The sequence below is a fragment of the Salmo salar genome, chromosome ssa15, assembly GCF_905237065.1.
Source record: "Salmo salar chromosome ssa15, Ssal_v3.1, whole genome shotgun sequence".
In the NCBI taxonomy this organism is placed as follows: Eukaryota; Metazoa; Chordata; class Actinopteri; order Salmoniformes; family Salmonidae; genus Salmo; species Salmo salar.
This window is the reverse complement of record NC_059456.1, coordinates 102385901-102410900: the sequence shown is the minus strand read 5'-3', so window position 1 is coordinate 102410900 and position 25000 is coordinate 102385901. Positions and strand designations below refer to the sequence as shown.

Here is a 25000-nt window from a genome sequence, read left to right as displayed (position 1 = left end):
TAGATTGAGAGAATACCTCTCTACCCTACATCTTAGATTGAGAGAATACCTCTCTACCATACAACATCTTAGATTGAGAGAATACCTCTCTACCATACAGCATCTTAGATTGAGAGAATACCTCTCTACCATACAACATCTTAGATTGAGAGAATACCTCTCTACTCTACATCTTAGATTGAGAGAATACCTCTCTACCCTACATCTTAGATTGAGAGAATACCTCTCTACCATACTTCATCTTAGATTGAGAGAATACCTCTCTACTCTACATCTTAGATTGAGAGAATACCTCTCTACCCTACATCTTAGATTGAGAGAATACCTCTCTACCATACTTCATCTTAGATTGAGAGAATACCTCTCTACTCTACATCTTAGATTGAGAGAATACCTCTCTACCCTACATCTTAGATTGAGAGAATACCTCTCTACCATGCAACATCTTAGATTGAGAGAATACCTCTCTACCATACTTCATCTTAGATTGAGAGAATACCTCTCTACCATACAAAATCTTAGATTGAGAGAATACCTCTCTACCATACAACATCTTAGATTGAGAGAATACCTCTCTACCATACAACATCTTAGATTGAGAGAATACCTCTCTACCATACTACATCTTAGATTTAGAGAATACCTCTCTACCATACAACATCTTAGATTGAGAGAATACCTCTCTACCATACAACATCTTAGATTGAGAGAATACCTCTCTACCATACAACATCTTAGATTGAGAGAATACCTCTCTACCATACAACATCTTAGATTGAGAGAATACCTCTCTACCATACTTCATCTTACCTTCTACTCTCTTTGGCTTTCCTGGCAGTCTAGTCTACTTGATCAGACATCGTCTGCTAAATGACTTAAATGTAAATGTAATGAACAAAACATCTGGCACTTGACTCCTGAAATAGCAGCATGATTTTTGGGTCTTGTTTAGATTACTTGACATGAATGTATTTTATATGTGTTAGTGTATGTACTTATTTTGTAATAATGGTAATAATGTGATGTAATCTTTTATTTATTGTGTGTTGTTGTTTTGTTGTCCTTGTTTTAATCCTGTTTGGACCCCAGGAAGAGGAGCTGTTGCCTTGGCAGGGACTAAATTGGATCCTTCATAAACTCCAGGAAGAGTAGCTGCTGCCTTGGCAGGAACTAATGGGGATGCATAATAAACCCCAGGAAGAGTAGCTGCTGCCTTGACAGGAACTAATGGGGATGCATAATAAACCCCAGGAAGAGTAGCTGCTGCCTTGGCAGGAACTAATGGGGATCCATAATAAACCCCAGGAAGAGTAGCTGCTGCCTTGGCAGGAACTAATGAGGATGCATAATAATCCCCAGGAAGAGTAGCTGCTGCCTTGGCAGGAACTAATGGGGATCCATAATAAACCCCAGGAAGAGTAGCTGCTGCCTTGGCAGGAACTAATGGGGATCCATAATAAACCCCAGGAGAGTAGCTGCTGCCTTGGCAGGAACTAGTGGGGATGCATAATAAACCCCAGGAAGAGTAGCTGCTGCCTTGGCAGGGACTAATGGGGATCCATAATAAACCCCAGGAAGAGTAGCTACTGCCTTGGCAGGAACTAATGGAGATCCATAATAAACCCCAGGAAGAGTAGCTGCTGCCTTGGCAGGAACTAATGGGGATCCATAATAAACCCCAGGAAGAGTAGCTACTGCCTTGACAGGAACTAATGGGGATCCATAATAAACCCCAGGAAGAGTAGCTGCTGCCTTGGCAGGAACTAATGGGGATCCATAATAAACCCCAGGAAGAGTAGCTGCTGCCTTGACAGGAACTAATGGGGATGCATAATAAACCCCAGGAAGAGTAGCTGCTGCCTTGACAGGGACTAATGGGGATCCATAATAAACCCCAGGAAGAGTAGCTGCTGCCTTGACAGGAACTAATGGGGATCCATAATAAACCCTAGGAAGAGTAGCTGCTGCCTTGGCAGGAACTAATGGGGATCCATAATAAACCCGAGGAAGAGTAGCTGCTGCTTTGGCAGGAACTAATGGGGATCCATAATAAACCCCAGGAAGAGTAGCTGCTGCCTTGACAGGAACTAATGGGGATGCATAATAAACCCCAGGAAGAGTAGCTGCTGCCTTGGCAGGAACTAGTGGGGATCCATAATAAACCCCAGGAAGAGTAGCTGCTGCCTTGGCAGGAACTAATGGGGATCCATAATAAACCCCAGGAAGAGTAGCTGCTGCCTTGACAGGAACTAATTAATACTCAAATGTAGTGTGTTTGTGTATTTCCCCCCTCAGGTTCTGATAGAGACCCTGGTAGCTCTGGGAGCTCAGTGTCGTTGGACAGCCTGTAACATTTACTCTACTCAGAACGAGGTGGCTGCTGCCCTGGCAGAGACTGGTGAGAACTTATCATACTGTCCTCTCTCGCTTTCTGTCTGTCTGTCTCTCCCCTTCTCTCTCTCTCACCCTCCCTCTACCTATAGGTTGTATTTACAATGGTGCCCTTTTCTTGTGGCAACAGGTTACAAATCTTGCTGCTGTGATGTCTCTCTCCCCCCCCATAATAAGTGCTAGCCTCTCTCTCCCCCCCCCATAATAAGTGCTAGCCTCTCTCTCTCTCCCCCCCCCCATAATAAGTGCTAGCATCTCTCTCCTCTCCCCTACAGGTGTGCCTGTGTTTGCGTGGAAGGGCGAGTCAGAGGATGACTTTTGGTGGTGCATCGACCGCTGTGTCAACACGGAAGGCTGGCAGGCCAACATGGTACCTAATGACTAAACCATCCCTTAATAATGTACTTGACATCTGTCGTGTCGTGATGAGACTCTCAGACATTGTGGAGGCTTATTTTGATTGATTTGAAATGATTGAAATTGCTTTACTGTATTTGTGGAGGCTTCTGTTTCCATCCGTCACTTATCTTCCGCACCTTATTTAGTATGCAGACTTAATGCAGCAGATATCTATATTTAGTATGCAGACTTAATGCAGCAGATATCTCTATTTAGTATGCAGACTTAATGCAGCAGATATCTCTATTTAGTATGCAGACTTAATGCAGCAGATATCTCTATTTAGTATGCAGACTTAATGCAGCAGATATCTCTATTTAGTATGCAGACTTAATGCAGCAGATATCTCTATTTAGTATGCAGACTTAATGCAGCAGATATCTCTATTTAGTATGCAGACTTAATGCAGCAGATATCTCTATTTAGTATGCAGACTTAATGCAGCAGATGTCTCTATTTAGTATGCAGACTTAATGCAGCAGATATCTCTATTTAGTATGCAGACTTAATGCAGCAGATCTCTATTTAGTATGCAGACTTAATGCAGCAGATATCTCTATTTAGTATGCAGACTTAATGCAGCAGATATCTCTATTTAGTATGCAGACTTAATGCAGCAGATGTCTCTATTTAGTATGCAGACTTAATGCTGCAGATGGCTCTATTTAGTATGCAGATGTTTCTATTGTTTGAGTCCACTGTCTGCTCTGCTACCATTGCTCTTCCTGTGTTTGTGTTACTGTAGATCTTGGATGACGGAGGGGATCTGACCCACTGGGTTTATAAGAAGTACCCCAGCGTGTTTAAGAAGGCTCAGGGCATCGTGGAGGAGAGTGTCACTGGAGTCCACAGGTGAGAAAGAGCCTTCCTAAAACATTGGTCACATATACATCCACAGCAAGGAGAGACGTCTGTGTGATTGGTTCAGTTGATCCCCTGTTTGTCCTTTAGTTGAACCACAGACTATCTTCTTCATTTATTTACATCCTTTACTGTCAGGTTGTACCAGCTGTCCAAGGCAGGCAAGCTGTGTGTCCCGGCCATGAATGTGAACGACTCTGTTACCAAGCAGAAGTTTGACAACCTCTACTGCTGCAGAGAGTCCATCCTGGACGGGTGAGGAGGGGTTGTCATGTAGAATATAGTACAGTAACTACTGCTGCAGAGAGTCCATCCTGGACGGGTGAGGAGGGGTTGTCATGTAGAATATAGTACAGTAACTACTGCTGCAGAGAGTCCATCCTGGACGGGTGAGGAGGGGTTGTCATGTAGAATATAGTGCAGTAACTACTGCTGCAGAGAGTCCATCCTGGACGGGTGAGGAGGGGTTGTCATGTAGAATATAGTACAGTAACTACTGCTGCAGAGAGTCCATCCTGGACGGGTGAGGAGGGGTTGTCATGTAGAATATAGTACAGTAACTACTGCTGCAGAGAGTCCATCCTGGACGGGTGAGGAGGGGTTGTCATGTAGAATATAGTACAGTAACTACTGCTGCAGAGAGTCCATCCTGGACGGGTGAGGAGGGGTTGTCATGTAGAATATAGTACAGTAACTACTGCTGCAGAGAGTCCATCCTGGACGGGTGAGGAGGGGTTGTCATGTAGAATATAGTACAGTAACTACTGCTGCAGAGAGTCCGTCCTGGACGGGTGAGGAGGGGTTGTCATGTAGAATATAGTACAGTAACTACTGCTGCAGAGAGTCCGTCCTGGACGGGTGAGGAGGGGTTGTCATGTAGAATATAGTACAGTAACTACTGCTGCAGAGAGTCCGTCCTGGACGGGTGAGGAGGGGTTGTCATGTAGAATATAGTACAGTAACTACTGCTGCAGAGAGTCCGTCCTGGACGGGTGAGGAGGGGTTGTCATGTAGAATATAGTACAGTAACTACTGCTGCAGAGAGTCCATCCTGGACGGGTGAGGAGGGGTTGTCATGTAGAATATAGTACAGTAACTACTGCTGCAGAGAGTCCATCCTGGACGGGTGAGGAGGGGTTGTCATGTAGAATATAGTACAGTAACTACTGCTGCAGAGAGTCCATCCTGGACGGGTGAGGAGGAGTTGTCATGTAGAATATAGTACAGTAACTACTGCTGCAGAGAGTCCATCCTGGACGGGTGAGGACCTTTTTTAAAACGCTAATATCAAATGTTTTTCTCACAAAAAGTGTGTGATGGTTTTGTTTGTAATGTCTGATTGTAATTGTTACTTTCTCTGCTTGCGGTAGTTTGAAGAGGACCACTGATGTGATGTTTGGGGGGAAACAGGTGGTGGTGTGTGGTTATGGAGAGGTAGAGTCCTTCTGATTCTGATGACCGTTCGCTGACACCTTAGTTTAAAAAGTTTCTGTATGACATTTGAACCTAGATTTGAGAGTGCTGTCCTGGGCTGTCCTCTGTCCTGTAGGTGGGGAAGGGTTGCTGTTCTGCTCTGAAGGCCCTGGGAGCCATCGTCTGCATCACAGAGATAGATCCCATCTGTGCCCTGCAGGGCTGGTGAGTGGCTGGAACTTGCCCTCAATCTAATGTATCCACGTCTTTTAAAAGATGTGTGTTTAGTTATTTTTGGCTACTTTTTCCTACAACTCTTCCTGTGTATACAGCATGGATGGGTTCAGGGTGGTGAAGCTGAATGAAGTCATTCGTCAGATGGATCTGGTGATAACCTGCACAGGTAAACTAGACCAGTCAGAGCATGCCTCCTCCACACACTTTATTCCACTCTGACAATTATACAAGCAGACCTCCCAGCCGCTGTCCTTGTTTATGACTCAGGTTTATCTAACAGATGTCAAGTTAGAGGTCACCTGTTTGAATGTGTATCTTTATCAAACAACTCGGTGACTCACTTATAGACATTTCAAATATTCTCTGTCCCTCTCTCTCTGTCTCTCTCTCTCTGTCTCTCTCTGTCCCTCTCTCTCTGTCTCCCTCTGTCTCCCTCTGTCTCCCTCTCTCTCCATCTCTCCTTCTGTCTCCCTCTGTCTCCCTCTCTCTCCATCTCTCTGTCTCCCTCTGTCTCCCTCTCTCTGTCCCTCTCTCTCTGTCTCTCTCTGTCTCCCTCTGTCTCCCTCTCTCTGTCCCTCTCTCTCCGTCTCTCCTTCTGTCTCTCTCTGTCTCTCCGTCCCTCCCTCCCTCCCTCTCTCTCTCTCTCTCTCTCTCTCTCTCTCTCTCCCTCCCTCTCTGTCCCTCTCTGTCTCTCCTCTCTCTGTCCCTCCCTCTCTCTGTCTCTCTCTCTCTCCTTCTTTCTCCCTCTCTCTCTCTGTCCCTCCCTTTTTCCCTCTCTCTGTCCCTCTCCCTCCCTCTCTCTCTCTGTCCCTCCCCCCTCTCTCTCTCTCTCTCTGTCCCTCTCTCTGTCTCTCCCTCTCTCTGTCTCTGTCTCTCTCTCTCCGTCTCTCCTTGTCTCTCTCTGTCCCTCCCTCCCTCCCTCTCTCTGTCCCTCTCTCTCCGTCTCTCCTTCTGTCTCTCTCTGGCTCTCCGTCCGTCCCTCCCTCCCTCCCTCCCTCTCTGTCTCTCTCTCTCTCTCTCTCTCTCTCTCTCTCTCTCTCTCTCCCTCTGTCCCTCTCTCTCTGTCCCTCTCTCTCTGTCTCTCCCTCTCTCTGTCCCTCCCTCTCCCTCTCTCTGTCCCTCCCTCTCCCTCTCTCTCTCCCTCCCTCTCTCTATCTCTCTCTCTCCCTATCTCTCTCCCTATCTCTATCTCTCTCTCCCTCTCTCTGTCCCTCTCTTCTGTCTCTCTCTCTCTCTCTCTCTCTCACTCTCTCTCTCTCTCTCTCTCCCTCCCTCTCTGTCCCTCTCTGTCTCTCCTCTCTCTGTCCCTCCCTCTCTCTGTCTCTCTCTCTCTCTCCTTCTTTCTCCCCTCTCTCTCTCTGTCCCTCCCTTTTTCCCTCTCTCTGTCCCTCTCCCTCCCTCTCTCTCTCTGTCCCTCCCCTCCCTCTCTCTCTCTGTCCCTCCCCCCCTCTCTCTCTCTCTGTCCCTCTCTCAGTCTCTCCCTCTCTCTGTCTCTGTCTCTCTCTCTCCGTCTCTCCTTGTCTCTCTCTGTCCCTCCCTCCCTCCCTCCCTCCCTCCCTCCCTCCCTCCCTCCCTCCCTCCCTCCCTCCCTCCCTCCCTCCCTCCCTCCCTCCCTCTCTCTGTCCCTCTCTCTGTCCCTCTCTCTCCGTCTCTCCTTCTGTCTCTCTCTGTCTCGCTGTCCGTCCCTCCCTCCCTCCCTCTCTCTCTCTCTCTCTCTCTCTCTCTCTCTCTCTCTGTCCCTCTCTCTCTGTCCCTCTCTCTCTGTCTCTGTCTCTCCCTCTCTCTGTCTCCCTCTCTCTGTCCCTCCCTCTCCCTCTCTCTGTCACTCCCTCTCCCTCTCTCTCTCCCTCCCTCTCTCTCTCTCTCCCTCCCTCTCTCTCTCTCTCTCTCCCTCTCTCTATCTCTCTCTCTCCCTATCTCTCTCTCCCTCTCCCTCTCTCTGTCCCTCTCTTCCTCTGTCTCTCTCTCCCTATCTCTCTCTCTCCCTCCGTCTCTCTCTCCCTCTCTTCCTCTCTCTCTCTCTCTGTCATTATAGACAGCCAACAGTATTGATTGTAATCAGATCTGACTGTATTGTTGTTGTTGTTGTCACTCAGGCAATAAGAACGTGGTGACCAGAGAGCAGCTGGACCGGATGAAGAACGGCTGTATAGTCTGCAACATGGGACATTCCAATACTGAGATTGATGTGGTGAGTTACTATTACCTGTGTGTGTGTGTGTGTGTGTGTATGTGTGTGTGCACGCTTTGTGTTTCTGCTGTGTCACTAATCCTGCCCCGGTCTCTCTCGCCTCTAGGCCAGCCTGCGGAGTCCGGAGCTTACCTGGGAGAGGGTGCGTTCTCAAGTGGACCATGTTATCTGGCCCGATGGCAAGAGGGTTGTCCTGCTGGCTGAGGTACGGTTTCTGTCCTCTACAACCCCTGTGTCCCTGGCCTGGAACCAAACTGAGCATCACTCCCATTCACTGTTGTTTCACCCTAGTGCAATGTTTCCCAAACTCACCAAGGGCTGCACGTTTAGGGGTTTTACCCTAGCACTACACAGCTGATTCAAATCATCAAAGCTTGATGATGACTTGGTTATTTGAGTAAGCTGTGTAGTGCCAGGGCAAAACAACCAAACGTGCTCCCCTTGTGCAATGCAGGACCAAGTTTGGGGAACACTGCTTTAGTGACATGGAGCACTGAGTGAAACAATAGTGAGACAGAATGACCTTTAGCTTGGATCTCAGTGTACTTTATTCCTTCCCAAACCTTTGTCTGTGATTCAAAGAGCTATAAAAAAACATTCTAGAGTTACAAAATAGGCAGAGGGATAGGTTTCCCACCATGAGATGTATCCTGATGACCTTTCTGTCACCTCTGTCTACTTCCAAACCTGACTCTCTTATTGAAAACACAACAAAATAGTGACTTGGCCTGAGAGGTTTCCCACTAACATGTAACTAAAGGCTTTGTCTTGTTGACCCATGTTGTGTAGTGTGTACTGTGAGGGGATAGTGTGTACTGTGAGGGGATAGTGTGCACTCTACTGTGAGGGTAGAGTGTGTACTCTACTGCGAGGGGATAGTGTGTACTGTGAGGGGATAGTGTGTACTGTGAGGGGATAGTGTGTACTGTGAGGGGATAGTGTGCACTCTACTGTGAGGGGATAGTGTGTACTCTACTGTGAGGGGATAGTGTATACTGTGAGGGGATAGTGTGTACTGTGAGGGGATAGTGTATACTGTGAGGGGATAGTGTGTACTGTGAGGGGATAGTGTGTACTGTGAGGGGATAGTGTGTACTGTGAGGGGATAGTGTGCACTCTACTGTGAGGGGATAGTGTGTACTCTACTGTGAGGGGATAGTGTGTACTCTACTGTGAGGGGATAGTGTATACTGTGAGGGGATAGTGTGTACTGTGAGGGGATAGTGTGTACTGTGAGGGGATAGTGTGTACTGTGAGGGGATAGTGTGTACTGTGAGGGGATAGTGTGTACTCTACTGTGAGGGTAGAGTGTGTACTCTACTGCGAGGTGATAGTGTGTACTGTGAGGGGATAGTGTGTACTCTACTGTGAGGGTAGAGTGTGTACTCTACTGCGAGGTGATAGTGTGTACTGTGAGGGGATAGTGTGTACTGTGAGGGGATAGTGTGTACTCTACTGTGAGGGTAGAGTGTGTACTCTACTGCGAGGTGATAGTGTGTACTACTGCGAGGGTAGAGTGTGTACTCTACTGCGAGGGTAGAGTGTGTACTCTACTGCGAGGGTAGAGTGTGTACTCTACTGCGAGGGTAGAGTGTGTACTCTACTGCGAGGGTAGAGTGTGTACTCTACTGTGAGGGTAGAGTGTGTACTCTACTTCGAGGGTAGAGTGTGTATTGTGAAGGTAGAGTGTGTATTGTGAGGGTAGAGTGTGTATTGTGAGGGTAGAGTGTACTCTACTGTGAGGGTAGTGTGTGTACTGTGAGGGTAGTGTGTGTACTCTACTGTGAGGGTAGAGTGTGTACTCTACTGTGAGGTTAGAGTGTGTACTCTACTGTGAGGGTAGAGTGTGTACTCTACTGTGAGGGTAGAGTGTGTACTCTACTGTGAGGGTAGAGTGTGTACTCGACTGTGAGGGTAGAGTGTGTACTCGACTGTGAGGGTAGAGTGTGTACTCTACTGTGAGGGTAGAGTGTGTACTCTACTGTGAGGGTAGAGTGTGTACTCTACTGTGAGGGTAGAGTGTGTACTCTACTGTGAGGGGATAGTGTGAACTCTACTGTGAGGGGATAGTGTGCACTATGAGGGGGTAGTGTGCACTCTACTGTGAGGGTAGAGCGTGTACTCTACTGTGAGGGTAGAGCGTGCACTCTACTGTGAGGGTAGAGCGTGCACTCTACTGTGAGGGTAGAGCGTGCACTCTACTGTGAGGGTAGAGCGTGCACTCTACTGTGAGGGTAGAGCGTGCACTCTACTGTGAGGGTAGAGCGTGCACTCTACTGTGAGGGTAGAGCGTGCACTCTACTGTGAAGGTAGAGCGTGCACTCTGCTGTGAGGGTAGAGCGTGCACTCTGCTGCGAGGGTAGAGCGTGCACTCTACTGCGAGGGTAGAGCGTGCACTCTACTGCGAGGGCAGAGCGTGCACTCTACTGCGAGGGCAGAGCGTGCACTCTACTGCGAGGGCAGAGCGTGCACTCTACTGCGAGGGCAGAGCGTGCACTCTACTGCGAGGGCAGAGCGTGCACTCTACTGCGAGGGCAGAGCGTGCACTCTACTGCGAGGGCAGAGCGTGCACTCTACTGCGAGGGCAGAGCGTGCACTCTACTGCGAGGGCAGAGCGTGCACTCTACTGCGAGGGCAGAGCGTGCACTCTACTGCGAGGGCAGAGCGTGCACTCTACTGCGAGGGCAGAGCGTGCACTCTACTGCGAGGGCAGAGCGTGCACTCTACTGCGAGGGCAGAGCGTGCACTCTACTGCGAGGGCAGAGCGTGTACTCTACTGCGAGGGCAGAGCGTGCACTCTACTGCGAGGGCAGAGCGTGCACTCTACTGCGAGGGCAGAGCGTGCACTCTACTGCGAGGGCAGAGCGTGCACTCTACTGCGAGGGTAGAGCGTGCACTCTACTGCGAGGGTAGAGCGTGTACTCTACTGCGAGGGTAGAGCGTGCACTCTACTGCGAGGGTAGAGCGTGCACTCTACTGCGAGGGTAGAGCGTGCACTCTACTGCGAGGGTAGAGCGTGCACTCTACTGCGAGGGTAGAGCGTGTACTCTACTGCGAGGGTAGAGCGTGTACTCTACTGCGAGGGTAGAGTGTGTACTGTGAGGGTAGAGTGTTTACTCTGCGATAGTCATTTATTCCTTGTTGTTTGGTCATCATCACAACCCTACAATTTCTCTCTTATAATCTCTGTTTTGATTTGAAAGGTGTTTCCCTGAGAATGGCTATAAAACTGACCAGTGTATTGATGTGTGTGTGTGTGTTTCCTATAGGGTCGTCTTTTGAATCTGAGCTGTTCTACAGTACCTACGTTTGTCCTGTCTATCACAGCCACTACTCAGGTGAGACATATTGTCCTGTCTATCACAGCCACTACTCAAGGTGAGACATATTGTCCTGTCTATCACAGCCACTAGTCAGGTGAGACATATTGTCCTGTCTATCACAGCCACTAGTCAAGGTGAGACATATTGTCCTGTCTATCACAGCCACTAGTCAGGTGAGACATATTGTCCTGTCTATCACAGCCACTAGTCAAGGTGAGACATATTGTCCTGTCTATCACAGCCACTAGTCAAGGTGAGACATATTGTCCTGTCTATCACAGCCACTAGTCAGGTGAGACATATTGTCCTGTCTATCACAGCCACTAGTCAAGGTGAGACATATTGTCCTGTCTATCACAGCCACTAGTCAAGGTGAGACATATTGTCCTGTCTATCACAGCCACTAGTCAAGGTGAGACATATTGTCCTGTCTAACACAGCCACTAGTCAAGGTGAGACATATTGTCCTGTCTAACACAGCCACTAGTCAAGGTGAGACATATTGTCCTGTCTAACACAGCCACTACTCAAGGTGAGACATATTGTCCTGTCTATCACAGCCACTAGTCAGGTGAGACATATTGTCCTGTCTATCACAGCCACTACTCAGGTGAGACATATTGTCCTGTCTAACACAGCCACTAGTCAAGGTGAGACATATTGTCCTGTCTATCACAGCCACTACTCAGGTGAGACATATTGTCCTGTCTAACACAGCCACTAGTCAAGGTGAGACATATTGTCCTGTCTATCACAGCCACTACTCAGGTGAGACATATTGTCCTGTCTATCACAGCCACTAGTCAGGGTGAGACATATTGACATTGTTTATTTACATAGAGACCGATCCAATCAGAACATTGACACATGGAAATACAAGTTAGATGCATTGTATCATCACAATTTAACTCTCACCGGTTTTCAGTGCTTTTCCCCAGATGTACACATAGTAGTTAGAGTCATTCATTGACATTGTGACAGTGTTCAGGACACAGAGATTAACTAAGCAATACTGGGCTGCATGTGTTACAGACGTTGTAATAGTCCTACTTCTAGTTGTGGCGGTTTGCTGAAGACGAGACCAGAGGTACTCTGTTCTCCTGTTGTTCTCCTGCTACCTGAGCTTTGTGAGAGTGGGATGTTGGCAGCGTTGAGACTCTCTGGTGGTCTGTGTCTCTCTGTAGGCCCTGGCTCTGATTGAGCTGTTCAATGCTCCTGAGGGACGCTACAAACAGGATGTCTATCTGCTGCCTAAAAAGATGGGTAAGACCATGGCACCCTATTCCTTATATAGTGCACTACTTTTGACCATGGCCCATAGAGCTTTGATTAAAAGTAGTGCACTAAATAGGGAATAGGGTGCCATTTGGATTGAACTGAGCCTTATTGATTAAAAATGTAATAAACACTGTAGATATCAAATCTTAATAAACACTGTAGATATCAAATCTCAATGAATAGAATCCACTCACAGTTTTCAATGCTCAGTTTGTTGTGTGGTTCAATGTCACAACCTCAAGCTTTTTACCATAAAAATGCATTTTCCAAACAGAAGTGTTGTTCTGTCCCAAATGGCACCCTATTCATTATGTAGTGCACTACGACCATATCGGCCCTGGTCAGATGGTGTGCACTACATAGGGAGTAGGGTGCCATTTTGGGAAACACACATTACTTTTGTTGCTATCCACCTAAGTAAATATTTCACTGTAAGGTCTACTACACCTGTTGTATTCGGCGCATGTGACAAATAACATTTGATCTACCACTTCACAAGCCACCTGTGTATTTCAGATGAGTATGTGGCCAGCTTGCATCTGTCCAATTTTGACGCCCACCTGACAGAGTTGTCTGATGAGCAGGCAAAGTACATGGGTCTGAACAAGAACGGCCCCTTCAAACCCAACTACTACAGGTATTGAGAGATTTTGGCACACACACACACACACACACACACACACACACACACACACACACACACACACACACACACACACACACACACACACACACACACACACACACACACACCTTACTTATTCCCTCCCTGTTACATTTCTCTTTTTTGTCACCTAGTCAGCTCAGGGATTTGAACCAGCGACCTTTCAGTTACTGGTCCAACGCTCTTAACTACTAGGGTACCTGCCACCTGTTGTAATGTTGAAAAATAGCTCTGGGATAGGGTTGGAGTGACTATCAAAGGCAAACTAAACCATTAGCCTATGACTACAAACAAAGGAATAGAAAGCAATATAAAGAATCAAGTATTTGGTGAAAAGGAAAGGACAACTCCTATAATCATTGACACATTCAGGGAAATAAGGAATTCGATATAGAAACAGTAAAGAACCACTGACTGACTGGCTGACTTACAGAACCCTGTGATACACAACTGGTTAAGTCACGCAAAAAGAACCAGGTCAACTTTTCAACAAAAAACAAACATTCTCTCAAACATTTCAGATAATGGTTTCCTCTGTAATTATGCTGACAGGTGAGGCTATTTAAGTGGGGGTGGGTAGAATTCCTGCCTTCCTTTCTAGTGTGGTGATTGGCTGTTGGGGAAAGCAGTCAAGTAGGAGTGATCTGGGTTTTTCTTTATTTCTTTCATTTGTTGATTGAGTAGTTTTAGGGGTAGTAGTTTAGTGGGTAGTAGTTTAGTGGGTAGTAGTTTTAGGGGTAGTAGTTTTAGGGGGTAGTAGTTTTAGGGGGTAGTAGTTTTAGGGGTAGTAGTTTAGTGGGTAGTAGTTTTAGGGGTAGTAGTTTAGTGGGTAGTAGTTTAGTGGGTAGTAGTTTAGTGGGTAGTAGTTTTAGGGGTAGTAGTTTTAGGGGTAGTAGTTTTAGGGGTAGTAGTTTAGGGGTAGTAGTGTAGGGGGTAGTAGTGTAGGGGGTAGTAGTTTTAGGGGTAGTAGTTTTAGGGGTAGTAGTTTTAGGGGTAGTAGTTTAGTGGGTAGTAGTTTAGGGGTAGTAGTTTAGGGGTAGTAGTTTAGTGGGTAGTAGTTTTAGGGGTAGTAGTTTTAGGGGTAGTAGTGTAGGGGGTTAGTAGTGTAGGGGGTAGTAGTTTTAGGGGTAGTAGTTTTAGAGGTAGTAGTTTTAGGGGTAGTAGTTTAAGGGGTAGTAGTTTTAGGGGTAGTAGTTTAGTGGTAGTAGTGTAGGGGTAGTAGTTTAGGGGTAGTAGTTTAGGGGTAGTAGTTTTAGGGGTAGTAGTCTAGGGGTAGTAGTTTTAGGGGTAGTAGTCTAGGGGTAGTAGTTTAGTGGTAGTAGTTTAGTGGTAGTAGTGTAGGGGTAGTAGTTTAGGGGTAGTAGTTTAGGGGTAGTAGTTTAGTGGTAGTAGTGTAGGGGTAGTAGTTTTAGGGGGTAGTAGTTTAGGGGTAGTAGTTTCAGGGGTAGAAGTTTAGTGGGTAGAAGTTTAGTGGGTAGTATTTTTAGTTGGTAGTAGTTTAGGGGGTAGTAGTTTAGGGGTAGTAGTTTTAGGGGTAGTAGTTTTAGGGGGTAGTAGTTTAGGGGTAGTAGTGTAGGGGGTAGTAGTTTAGGGGTAGTAGTTTAGGGGTAGTAGTTTAGGGGTAGTAGTGTAGGGGGTAGTAGTTTAGGGGTAGTAGTTTTAGGGGTAGTAGTTTTAGGGGTAGTAGTTGTAGGGGTAGTAGTTGTAGGGGTAGTAGTTGTAGGGGTAGTAGTTTAGGGGTAGTGGTTTAGGGGTAGTAGTTTAGGGGTAGTAGTTTAGGGGTAGTAGTTTAGGGGTAGTAGTTTAGGGGTAGTAGTTTAGGGGTAGTAGTTTAGGGGGTAGTAGTTTTAGGGGTAGTAGTTTTAGAGGGTAGTAGTTTAGGGGTAGTAGTTTTAGGGGTAGTAGTTTAGGGGTAGTAGTTTAAGGGGTAGTCGTTTAGTGGGTAGTCGTTTTAAGGGGTAGTAGTTTTAGGGGGTAGTAGTATAGGGGGTAGTAGTTTAGTGGGTAGTAGTTTTAGTGGTAGTAGTTTTAGGGGTAGTAGTTTTAGGGGTAGTAGTTTAGTGGGTAGTAGGTTAGTGGGTAGTAGTTTAGTGGGTAGTAGTTTAGGGGTAGTAGTTTGTGGGTAGTAGTTTAGGGGTAGTGGTTTTAGGGGTAGTAGTTTAGGGGTAGTAGTGTAGGGGTAGTAGTTTAGGGGTAGTAGTTTTAGGGGTAGTAGTGTAGGGGTAGTAGTGTAGGGGGTAGTAGTGTAGGGGGTAGTAGTTTAGTGGGTAGTAGTTCAGGGGTAGTAGTTTAGGGGTAGTATTTTAGGGGTAGTATTTTAGCGGGTAGTAGTTTTAGGGGGTAGTAGTTTTAGGGGTAGTAGTTTTAGGGGTAGTAGTTGTAGGGGGTAGTCGTTTTAGGGGTAGTTGTAGGGGTAGTACTTTAGGGGTAGTATGTTTAGGGGTAGTAGTTTAGGGGGTAGTAGTTTAGGGGTAGTAGTTTAGGGGTAGTAGTTTAGGGGTAGTAGTTGTAGGGGTAGTAGTTTTAGGGGGTAGTCGTTTTAGGGGTAGTAGTTGTAGGGGTAGTAGTTTTAGGGGGTAGTCGTTTTAGGGGTAGTAGTTTTGGGGTTCTGTGAAAGGGACATGAAACATCTTGTGGGACAGCACAAATCATATTATATTTATGGTTCTGTATGGCATGGATATTGGCTTCCTTTTGTGTGTGATTTTTTTTTTTTTTTTATAAATCCCACTGTAGTTATATGATTGTTTTTAATGAAATCATATCTATTGTCTATGCTCCAAGGTATTGACAGGAATGGACAATGCAGTGACCTGCAACCAACATCTGGGGAGAAAAAAAAAAACAAGTTTATTTCTCTATTTTATTTTCAAAATTGTTACAAAAGGGAAGAAATAAGAATTATTTTGCTTTTATGCTGAATCTAAACTGTATTATTAACACAGTCAGGCATGATAATAATAATAATAATAATAACATATCAAACTTGTCTGTTAGGTATATGAATCAATTCATGCATTTCAATCATATGAAACAAGAGCAGAAACCAATATGTATGTTCCAAATGGCACCCTATTCCCTATATAGTGCACTACTTTTGACCAGATCCCTATGGACCCCTATTCCTTATATAGTGCACTACTTTAGACCAGAGCCCTATAGGCCAGGGTCAAAAGTAGTGCACCAACTAGAGTAAAAGGTTCCATTTGGGACGCACACCAAGAGAAGTAACCATAAACCAAAAAAACGTCAGTCATATATTTAAAAAAAGTCTGTTTGCATGATTTTATCTTTAAAATGATTCATTAATTGTTGCTAACGCTAATTGTTGCTAAATCACAATGTTTATCAGTGGCGGCTGGTGGGAGGAGCTATAGGAGGAGGGGCTCATTGTAATGGTTGGAATGGAATCCACGTAACGGTATAAAACACATCAAACATATGGTAACCACGTTAGACTCCGTTCCATTAGTTCCGTTCCGGTCATTACAATGATCCCGTCCTCCTATAGCTCCTCCCACCAGCCCCCACTGATGTTTATTCATGGTTAATTGTCAATGTACTGTAGTTTTATCTGCTCCTGAAAGTAATATGATGGTGCCAAATTATTGGCCGTACTGTTAGAGAGGAGAATGAGAGGGATATGTTTCCACACACACACACACACACACACACACACACACACACACACACACACACACACACACATTGTCAGCGCACTGACATCTTAAATAAAGTACATTCCATGAGCCAGAATTGGTGTTGTGAGCCCTTTTTTATGTCTAATACGGTATTTGACAAGTGTTTCATAACTGCAACAAAGCCTTGATGAAAGTCGCTGACTGGTATCTGCATACATACCTTCCATTAATGCCAGAGTGTGAATATGCCTTCTGAGCCGTTTGCTTATCAGTTACCTTCAACATTCAGTTCAACTCATTTGTTAGGAGTTCATATATTTGAAAAATTCCAAGATTTTAGATTTGAGATTATTTTTGAGTTCTAGAAGAGGTATTAGTCTGTTGGCCTACAGTGACCTACTATATATATATATATTCGTTTTTTTCTGCTTCTGTTCATTGTTAAATAAGTTATATGTCAACATATGATAAGGTACACTTCATATGTTCGCCTTAGACTATTTCTGTTCCATGTCCTTATACTTCTCTTGTGATTGTTGTATGTATTAGATATCAGCAATAAACTCATCCTATATACTAAATAAAAACATACAATTTGTTTGTAGACTGATTTGCTGTGTGTGTGAGTGAGTGTGTGTGAGTGAGTGTGATCAAGAGAGGCCTGAGAAGTCCACCTGACAATAGCTGACGTTGTTTTTTACATAGTGAGCTCCAAAGGTATTGGAACAGTGACCATTGTTGTTGTTGTTTGACTCTGTACATTGTGATTTAGGTTTGAAATGATACAATGACTACGAGGTTAAACTGCAGACTGTCAGCTTTCATTTCAGGGTATTTTCATCCATATCGGGTGGATACAAAAGTATTGGGAACAAATTCACTTACATGTGTATTAAAGTAGTCAAAAGTGTAGTATTTTGTCCCTCTACAAACATGTATGCATTTGCTGTTTATTTTGGTTGTGTTTATAATTTTGTGCCCAATATAAATGAATTGTAAATAATGTATTATGTCGTATTGGAGTCACTTTTATTGTAAATAAGAATAGAATACTAAACTACTTTAATACACATAAGTGAATTTGTCCAAATACTTTTGTTCCTATAAAATGTAGGGGACTGTACAGAAAGTGCTGTAATTTCTAAATGGTTCAGCCAATATGGATGAAAATACCCTCAAATTTAAGCAGACAGTCTGTACTCTAACCTCAGTCATTGTATCATTTCAAACCCAAAGTGCTGTTCACTGTCCCAAAACCTTTGAAGCGCACTGTACCTTTTTCATGATGCCAGTCGAGGCCCATGTCAAAAACTAATTTCCATGTCGTGTTTATAATGCTCTTTTGCACGCTTTCCTGAACCTGCCTAGTTGTACCAATTTTTATTTTCTATTCAAACAGTCCAGCATGTTGACTATCCGCCCAGTGTTCAGTGCTACTGATTCGGTGTCGGGTTGCGTCCTAGAATATTCTCCGGCTTTCCCAGAGCGCCCACTGGCTGCAGTTACTAATATTACTGGCTGTGTCAAACTGTCACAGAAGATGTGCGATCATTCTAGAAAGGTGCCTTTAGTATATAAAGCCATGGATCTCTCTCAGTTGAGGCATACCTTTTGGAGTAACCACACGACTCAGAAGCAAGGCCCAAACGGGAAAATACTCAGGACTCATCCAAGATCCTTCAATATCTCAAGAGAAGAACAAGCTGTCAATCAGTGTAAGTAGGGTTATTCTATAATGCTACAGTGTTGATACTGAGGCAGTTTTTAGATAATACATATGCAAGTTAACTGTTTAGGTATTATGTAAGTTATGTTCCTAATCTTACACATGCAGGAACTCAAACAAAACTAAAAAAAAAACAAGATGTCTTCAGCAAAGGGAGTATCTATTGGTATTGACCTGGGAACCACATACTCCTGTGTGGGGGTGTTCCAGCATGGCAAGGTGGAGATCATCGCCAACGACCAGGGAAACAGGACCACCCCCAGCTATGTGGCCTTCACCGACACAGAGAGACTCATCGGTGACGCAGCAAAGAACCAGGTAGGTCCCACTTCTGTCTGTCTATGTTTTAATAAATGCTTCCATGTAATAGTCTCTGGGATCAAATGTTGATCAAATCTTGTGGATGCATGTATTGTTTTGTTTACCCAAACTAACATTTAATTGTAATTAATTTCAATGCAGGTGGCCATGAACCCCACCAACACTGTGTTTGATGCAAAACGCCTGATCGGCAGGAAGTTCAACGACCAGATCGTTCAGTCAGACATGAAACTGTGGCCTTTTAAGGTACATTTTACATGTATTATTCATTTATTTACAATTTTTAAGAATACAAGCTCTAATTTATTACAATAAAGCACTAATCATTCAACAAATGGAAACATCACAAACAAATAATAACTAAAATACAAACAGGGTTACATACATACATACATACATACATACATACATACATACATACATACATACATACATACATACATACATACATACATACATACATACATACATACATACATACATACATACAGGGTTAGATACTTACAGGGTTAGATACTTACAGGGTTAGATACTTACAGGGTTACATACATTTAAAATACATTTGAAAAGTTTGAGTATATCAATAGATGACCTTGTTGTTCTCACCCTTCTAGGTGATCGACGATGGTGGGAAGCCCAGAGTCCAGGTGGAGTACAAGGGAGAGACCAAGGCCTTCTACCCCGAAGAGATCTCCTCAATGATCCTGGTCAAGATGAAGGAGATTGCTGAGGCCTACCTGGGCCAGAAGGTGTCCAATGCAGTCATCACAGTCCCAGCCTACTTCAACGACTCCCAGAGGCAGGCTACTAAAGACGCCGGGGTGATCTCTGGTCTAAACGTCCTGAGGATCATCAATGAGCCCACGGCGGCGGCTATCGCTTACGGCTTGGATAAGGGAAAGAGAGAGGAACGCAATGTACTCATCTTTGATCTCGGCGGAGGCACCTTTGACGTCTCAATCTTGACCATCGAGGATGGGATATTTGAGGTGAAGGCCACATCTGGGGACACTCACCTGGGAGGGGAGGACTTTGACAACCGCCTGGTCAACCACTTTGTGGAGGAGTTCAAGAGGAAGAACAAGAAGGACATCAGTCAGCACAAGAGGGCAGTGAGGAGACTTAGAACTGCCTGTGAGAGGGCCAAGAGAACTCTCTCCTCCAGTTCCCAGGCCAGCATTGAGATCGACTCCCTCTTTGAAGGCATCGACTTCTACACCTCCATCACCAGGGCTCGGTTTGAAGAACTCAACTCGGAGCTCTTCAGGGGAACCCTGGACCCTGTGGAAAAAGCCTTGAAAGATGCCAAGATGGACAAGGCTCAGGTCCACGAAATCGTCCTGGTTGGTGGCTCCACACGAATCCCTAAGATCCAGAAGCTCCTGCAGGACTTTTTCAACGGAAGGGAACTCAACAAGAGCATCAACCCAGATGAAGCAGTGGCGTACGGTGCTGCAGTCCAGGCGGCCATCTTGATGGGCGACACCTCTAAGAACGTCCAGGACCTTCTCCTCTTGGACGTGGCTCCTCTGTCTCTGGGCATCGAGACGGCAGGAGGGGTCATGACCGCCCTGATCAAACGTAACACCACCATCCCCACCAAACAGACACAGATCTTCTCCACCTACGCTGACAACCAGCCAGGTGTGCTCATCCAGGTGTACGAGGGAGAGAGAGCCATGACCAAGGACAATAATCTGCTTGGGAAGTTTGATCTCACAGGTATCCCTCCTGCTCCTAGAGGAGTTCCCCAAGTCGAGGTGACCTTCGACATCGACGCTAACGGCATCCTGAACGTGTCGGCACTGGATAAAAGTACCGGCAAAGAGAACAAGATCACCATCACCAACGACAAGGGGCGACTCAGTAAAGAAGACATAGAGAGGATGGTGCAGGATGCAGACAAATACAAAGCTGAGGACGATGCACAGAGGGAGAAGATTGCAGCCAAGAACGGTTTGGAGTCCTACACATTCAACATGAAGAGTAGTGTAGAAGACCCAAACCTCGCAGGGAAGATCAGCGAGGATGACAAGAAGAAGGTTGTTGAGAAGTGCAACCAAACTATCTCCTGGTTGGAGAACAATCAGATGGCTGAGAAGGAGGAGTTTGAGTACCAGCAGAAGGAGCTGGAGAGAGTGTGTAACCCAATCGTATCCAAGCTCTACCAGGGGGCGGGAGGGGCTCCTCCAATGGGGAGCTGTGGAAGACAGGCCGGGGGCGGGGCTAGCTCTCAGGGCCCTACCATTGAGGAGGTGGACTAATTAATCAATTAATCAATCAATCAATCAATCAATCAATCACTAAAAAGAGACCTGTTTATGATAGAACTACTGTTTGTCAACTAGCTTTGCATGTACATAGAACTTTGCATGTACATAGAACTTTGCATGTACATAGAACTTTGCATGTACATAGAACTTTGCATGTACATAGATTTACTGTCACTACAAGAGCACGTTAGGTTGTTGTGTCAACTTCAACCCTAAATGATATGATCACATGTTAAACCAATATTATGAATGGCCTCGTTTTTTTGGTTATTCATTTAACTTGTTACAATAAAAAAAAAATGAAAATCAAATGTTTTGTTAGTCACTCTTTTCATTAACACTGTCTCATATTCACAGTTAAGGACATTCTCTGTAACAATGTTACCTTTCAAATTGGTCATACAAAATAACAAGTACTATCCTCACATTTATAATCAAAGTTTATAAACAATGTACTGTACAACATTACATAACAGTGGTTCTCTTATCATTTTAATTGCTCACAAGATAATTTAATTTCTGGTATTATATTGACATTGATATTTAAACCAAACTTAATTGTACATGTTTGGATAGATGACTCACTCTATGCCCACAGAACGACTATTGACTCAATTCATAAAAAAATGTTTGCATCCCAAAATGGTAGTGGACTATGAAGGGAGTCGGATTTCATTACTCTTCAAAATGATGGGAACCAATATGACCACTAGATGGCAATCTTAGGTCACCAAAAGAAAAACACCTTTTCAAAATGCCAACAAACGCTGTTCCTTTTGAACCTGTTCACCTGTTGGACCAGACTGTCTTATGAAATATGAATATGCTAATCTTTTCCTAGAATAGCTCTGAACCGACGTTAACCACTAAGCAGGCTGTATGAGCTGAATTGAACTGAATTTCTATTTGCGGTACGTCAATAAAACATCTTCCTTTTAAGATGCACATTTTGAAGAGGATGACACATGAACGCATTGTTATTATAAAACATGTCTTTCCAAAGTGGTCCTAACGTTATGACACAACAGCTAGTGTAAACCCTTATTCTAACCTTGTGCAATTGTTGGTTATTTTAAGCCGGCAACACAAATTGATAAGGATTACTTGGTGGTGATGAGTTATGTAAAAAAAATAAATAAATCTGTCTCTTGTAAATGAAGGATAAAAACGAGGTATTATTCAACGAGCATCAGTGAGAGGAAGAGAACATTCTAGAGCAATGAAGAAACTGTACAAGCATCGCTTCTGATTGCAAAGGAATCAACATGTTATTGAGAGATGTCTTTATACAAGTGGCCACAGCTCAAAGGACTGATTTAAGTGCTCCAGTTTTAACTGAATTATTCTGGTAAATACAATGATGTGGGGTTAACGTGCTTGGCATGGTCTATAGAACACGAGTGAGTCAGCGTGAGGAAATGGTACAGACTAAAAGACACATGTTGCCATACAAAGAGCAGTTGTAAAATAAACGATGTTTCATGGATCTCCCAATAATGTGACTTTGAATTCATATACATGTGTGTGGGTGTAGGTGTGTCTGTGTGAATTCATTGTTTTAGTTATCCTAATTGAGGATCAATATATTTAACGATGGATACCCTACCTGTCCTCAGCCTACACTGTGGCACACAGATACAGTACCATAATAGATATGCGTGAATCTACAGTCATTTTAAATCCCCTAATAGTCCTATTCACGTTTTCAAATTATATCAACGGAAATCATGAATATATTTAAAGGAGTGGTATATTATAGAACAGAATAATCTCTCATAAAGGCTAAATGAACCAGACTAGAAAGGGTTAATTTACCGAGGCGCTACAGGGAGGGCTGCCTGTGTGTCATCTGTCTGACTGACTGACTATGGTGTGGCTGAGCTAAAGGAGGAGGGAGGATACTTCTGGTTGGAGAAGAAACAGATCTTTAATCTTCTCTGAAAAACAACCTCACATCACATCTCATTCGCTTCGAGGAAGACATCGCACATTGATGGAATATTCCAATGCACGCGTCGTTAGTCATTTAGTCATTTGGATCATTATTGGGGTCAACTTCCATGTTTAGGAAATGTGTTAGATTTTTTGGGGGGGTTTGGCAGATTTTGTGATTTTTGTGAATTTTCAGATAAGGAATAATGCAACAATAGGTGAGGACCTTGGGTTATTACTCCAAATAATTAATCTAGAAATAGACTTTCTTTAAATTGGCACATTTTGTAGATTTGATGTAGAATATAACACTCCCAATATTCCATAGCCTAATCTGAAACTATCGCTGAAGGTCGCCAAGTATCCATCACGGAACTGTTGAATATTTGAAGCCTATTTTCGGCTACAACTTCTGCTTATTTATAGACATTTATAGACATTATTCAACAAATATTTTGACCACAAAAGCCTGCCTAGTCCAGATTTATAGAGATGTTTTGAGATTGCAACCTATAGATAAGAGTCGTTCGGTGAGTTGTATTGTAGCCTTTATAACAGGTGGTTTTAGTCAAGGGCTCTCTCTCTCTCTCTCTCTCTCTCTCTCTCTCTCTCTCTCTCTGCCTGCCGCTCGCTTTGGACTTGTTGAAAGCAACAGCTGTCCCCGGTACAGTTGGATACATGAGTAGTATTATAACAAGGACTGACATGAGGAAAAACTCAACTGTCACCGTGTGATTCACCGAGATATAATAACGGAATAACAAACTAACGGAATAACTAACCGTCTCTCCATCTAAATCTATGATCAACTCAGTGTGTGTTTCGTCTTACCGAGGACGCAAATCAGGCAACAAACCTCCGTCCAAGACATGCCTGAAGGAAGAGATGACCAGGGGGGAAGACTCGGAAAAAATCATTATCAATGTTGGTGGCACAAGACACGAAACCTACAAGAGCACAATCAGGACCCTACCGGGGACGCGCCTGGCATTGTTAGCCGATCCGCCAGAGCCGGTGAACAACCCAGACACGGACTCTCTCCCAGCGACTCCCTCCCAACACAGATCCATATCTCCATATCCAACTACAAACGAGTTATTTTTCGACAGGCACCCTGGCATATTCGCTTATGTGTTGAACTATTATAGGACTGGTAAGCTTCATTGCCCCGCCGATGTCTGCGGGCCTCTTTTTGAAGAGGAGTTGGCGTTTTGGATGATAGATGAGACCGACGTGGAGCCGTGTTGCTGGATGACATACCGGCAGCACCGGGACGCAGAGGAGGCGCTGGACATATTCGAACCACCGGACCCAGATGACACGGACGATGAACTAACCAGACGGTTCGGCATTGAGGACTGCCCGGACAGATCGAGGGGATGCTGCGAAGTTTGGCAACCAAAAATATGGGCACTCTTTGAGGACCCCTACTCATCCAGGGCTGCTAGAGTAAGTTTACACTACTTCCTTGCATATTAACACTATTGCAATATATAGCAATATGTTTCCTGTTCATAAACTCCCACAGTAAGTCATTAGAATCATGCAACGCAATCAACAGGTGTTTGTTCTGTCACTGCTGCTGCGCGACAACAAGACAGTAACAGGACAACATGTGCTACTGTGGAAATAACATCATGGGATGATGATATTGTCTCATTAAGTTCAAAGCTATATTATTTTACTGGGGGTTCGTTGTTATGCATAATAAGCTATATATCTTACCCACAAAGTTACCATTAATGGAGTTACTTATGACATGAGAAGTCTGTGACCAGAATGCACTGAGTAAATCATTCAAGTCCAATTCTGACCATGAAGTCTTAGGCTTTGCTATGTTCAAGTTCAAATGTGACTGTCTGACACCCAATTGGTATACAGCCAGTGTGACAGCATGACTGGTTGTTATCTCTGTCATGCCTGGTTGTTATCTCTGTCATGACTGGTTGTTATCTCTGTCATGCCTGGTTGGTATCTCTGTCATGACTGGTTGTTATCTCTGTCATGCCTGGTTGTTATCTCTGTCATGCCTGGTTGTTATCTCTGTCATGACTGGTTGTTATCTCTGTCATGCCTGGTTGGTATCTCTGTCATGACTGGTTGTTATCTCTGTCATGCCTGGTTGTTATCTGACTGGTTGTTATCTCTGTCATGCCTGGTTGGTATCTCTGTCATGACTGGTTGTTATCTCTGTCATGCCTGGTTGTTATCTGACTGGTTGTTATCTCTGTCATGCCTGGTTGTTATCTCTGTAATGCCTGGTTGTTATCTCTGTCATGACTGGTTGTTATCTCTGTCATGACTGGTTGTTATCTCTGTCATGACTGGTTGTTATCTCTGCCATGACTGG

At 44.6% G+C, this 25000-nt stretch overlaps 3 protein-coding genes across 5 annotated transcripts in view; all 3 read left to right on the top strand.

Moving 5' to 3' along the window:
• Positions 1–16996, top strand: part of LOC106572868 (S-adenosylhomocysteine hydrolase-like protein 1) — a 50488-nt gene extending 33492 nt beyond the window's left edge. For 2 of the 3 annotated variants that reach the window (XM_014147409.2, XM_014147411.2), the window contains exons 5-17: positions 2296–2398; positions 2667–2761; positions 3536–3642; positions 3790–3906; positions 5022–5085; positions 5201–5289; positions 5397–5467; positions 7398–7492; positions 7599–7697; positions 10762–10830; positions 12000–12078; positions 12610–12730; positions 15542–16996. In XM_014147409.2, the coding sequence (XP_014002884.1) occupies positions 2296–2398; positions 2667–2761; positions 3536–3642; positions 3790–3906; positions 5022–5085; positions 5201–5289; positions 5397–5467; positions 7398–7492; positions 7599–7697; positions 10762–10830; positions 12000–12078; positions 12610–12730; positions 15542–15548 (1116 nt within the window). In that variant the 3' untranslated portion in view covers positions 15549–16996. Of the gene's footprint in view, positions 1–2295; positions 2399–2666; positions 2762–3535; positions 3643–3789; positions 3907–5021; positions 5086–5200; positions 5290–5396; positions 5468–7397; positions 7493–7598; positions 7698–10761; positions 10831–11999; positions 12079–12609; positions 12738–15541 lie in introns of those variants that run through there. The other variant, XM_014147410.2, reaches the window with a different exon arrangement.
• A 644-nt stretch (positions 16997–17640) lies between these two features.
• On the top strand, positions 17641–21029 carry LOC106572869 (heat shock 70 kDa protein-like). Its single transcript, XM_014147413.2, has 4 exons — positions 17641–18113; positions 18233–18442; positions 18587–18691; positions 19060–21029. Exons 2-4 carry the CDS (start codon positions 18263–18265, stop codon positions 20707–20709), a joined length of 1935 nt encoding a protein of 644 aa, XP_014002888.1. The 5' UTR covers positions 17641–18113; positions 18233–18262; the 3' UTR covers positions 20710–21029.
• Positions 21030–22559: 1530 nt separating this feature from the next.
• The window catches only part of LOC106572844 (potassium voltage-gated channel subfamily C member 1), a 53746-nt gene continuing 51305 nt past the window's right edge, over positions 22560–25000 (top strand). The window contains exon 1 of the mRNA XM_045696455.1: positions 22560–24099. Coding sequence (XP_045552411.1) covers positions 23452–24099 — 648 coding nt within the window. The 5' untranslated portion in view covers positions 22560–23451. The remainder of the gene's footprint in view (positions 24100–25000) is intronic.

Excerpts from the sequence above, each read along its gene's own strand:
- LOC106572869 (XM_014147413.2), top strand. The coding sequence starts at position 18,263 with ATGTCTTCAGCAAAGGGAGTATCTATTGGTATTGACCTGGGAACCACA. Across the intron at positions 18,443-18,586 it reads GTGACGCAGCAAAGAACCAG|GTGGCCATGAACCCCACCAA; the intron begins GTAGGTCCCACT and ends ATTTCAATGCAG. Across the intron at positions 18,692-19,059 it reads TGAAACTGTGGCCTTTTAAG|GTGATCGACGATGGTGGGAA; the intron begins GTACATTTTACA and ends TCACCCTTCTAG.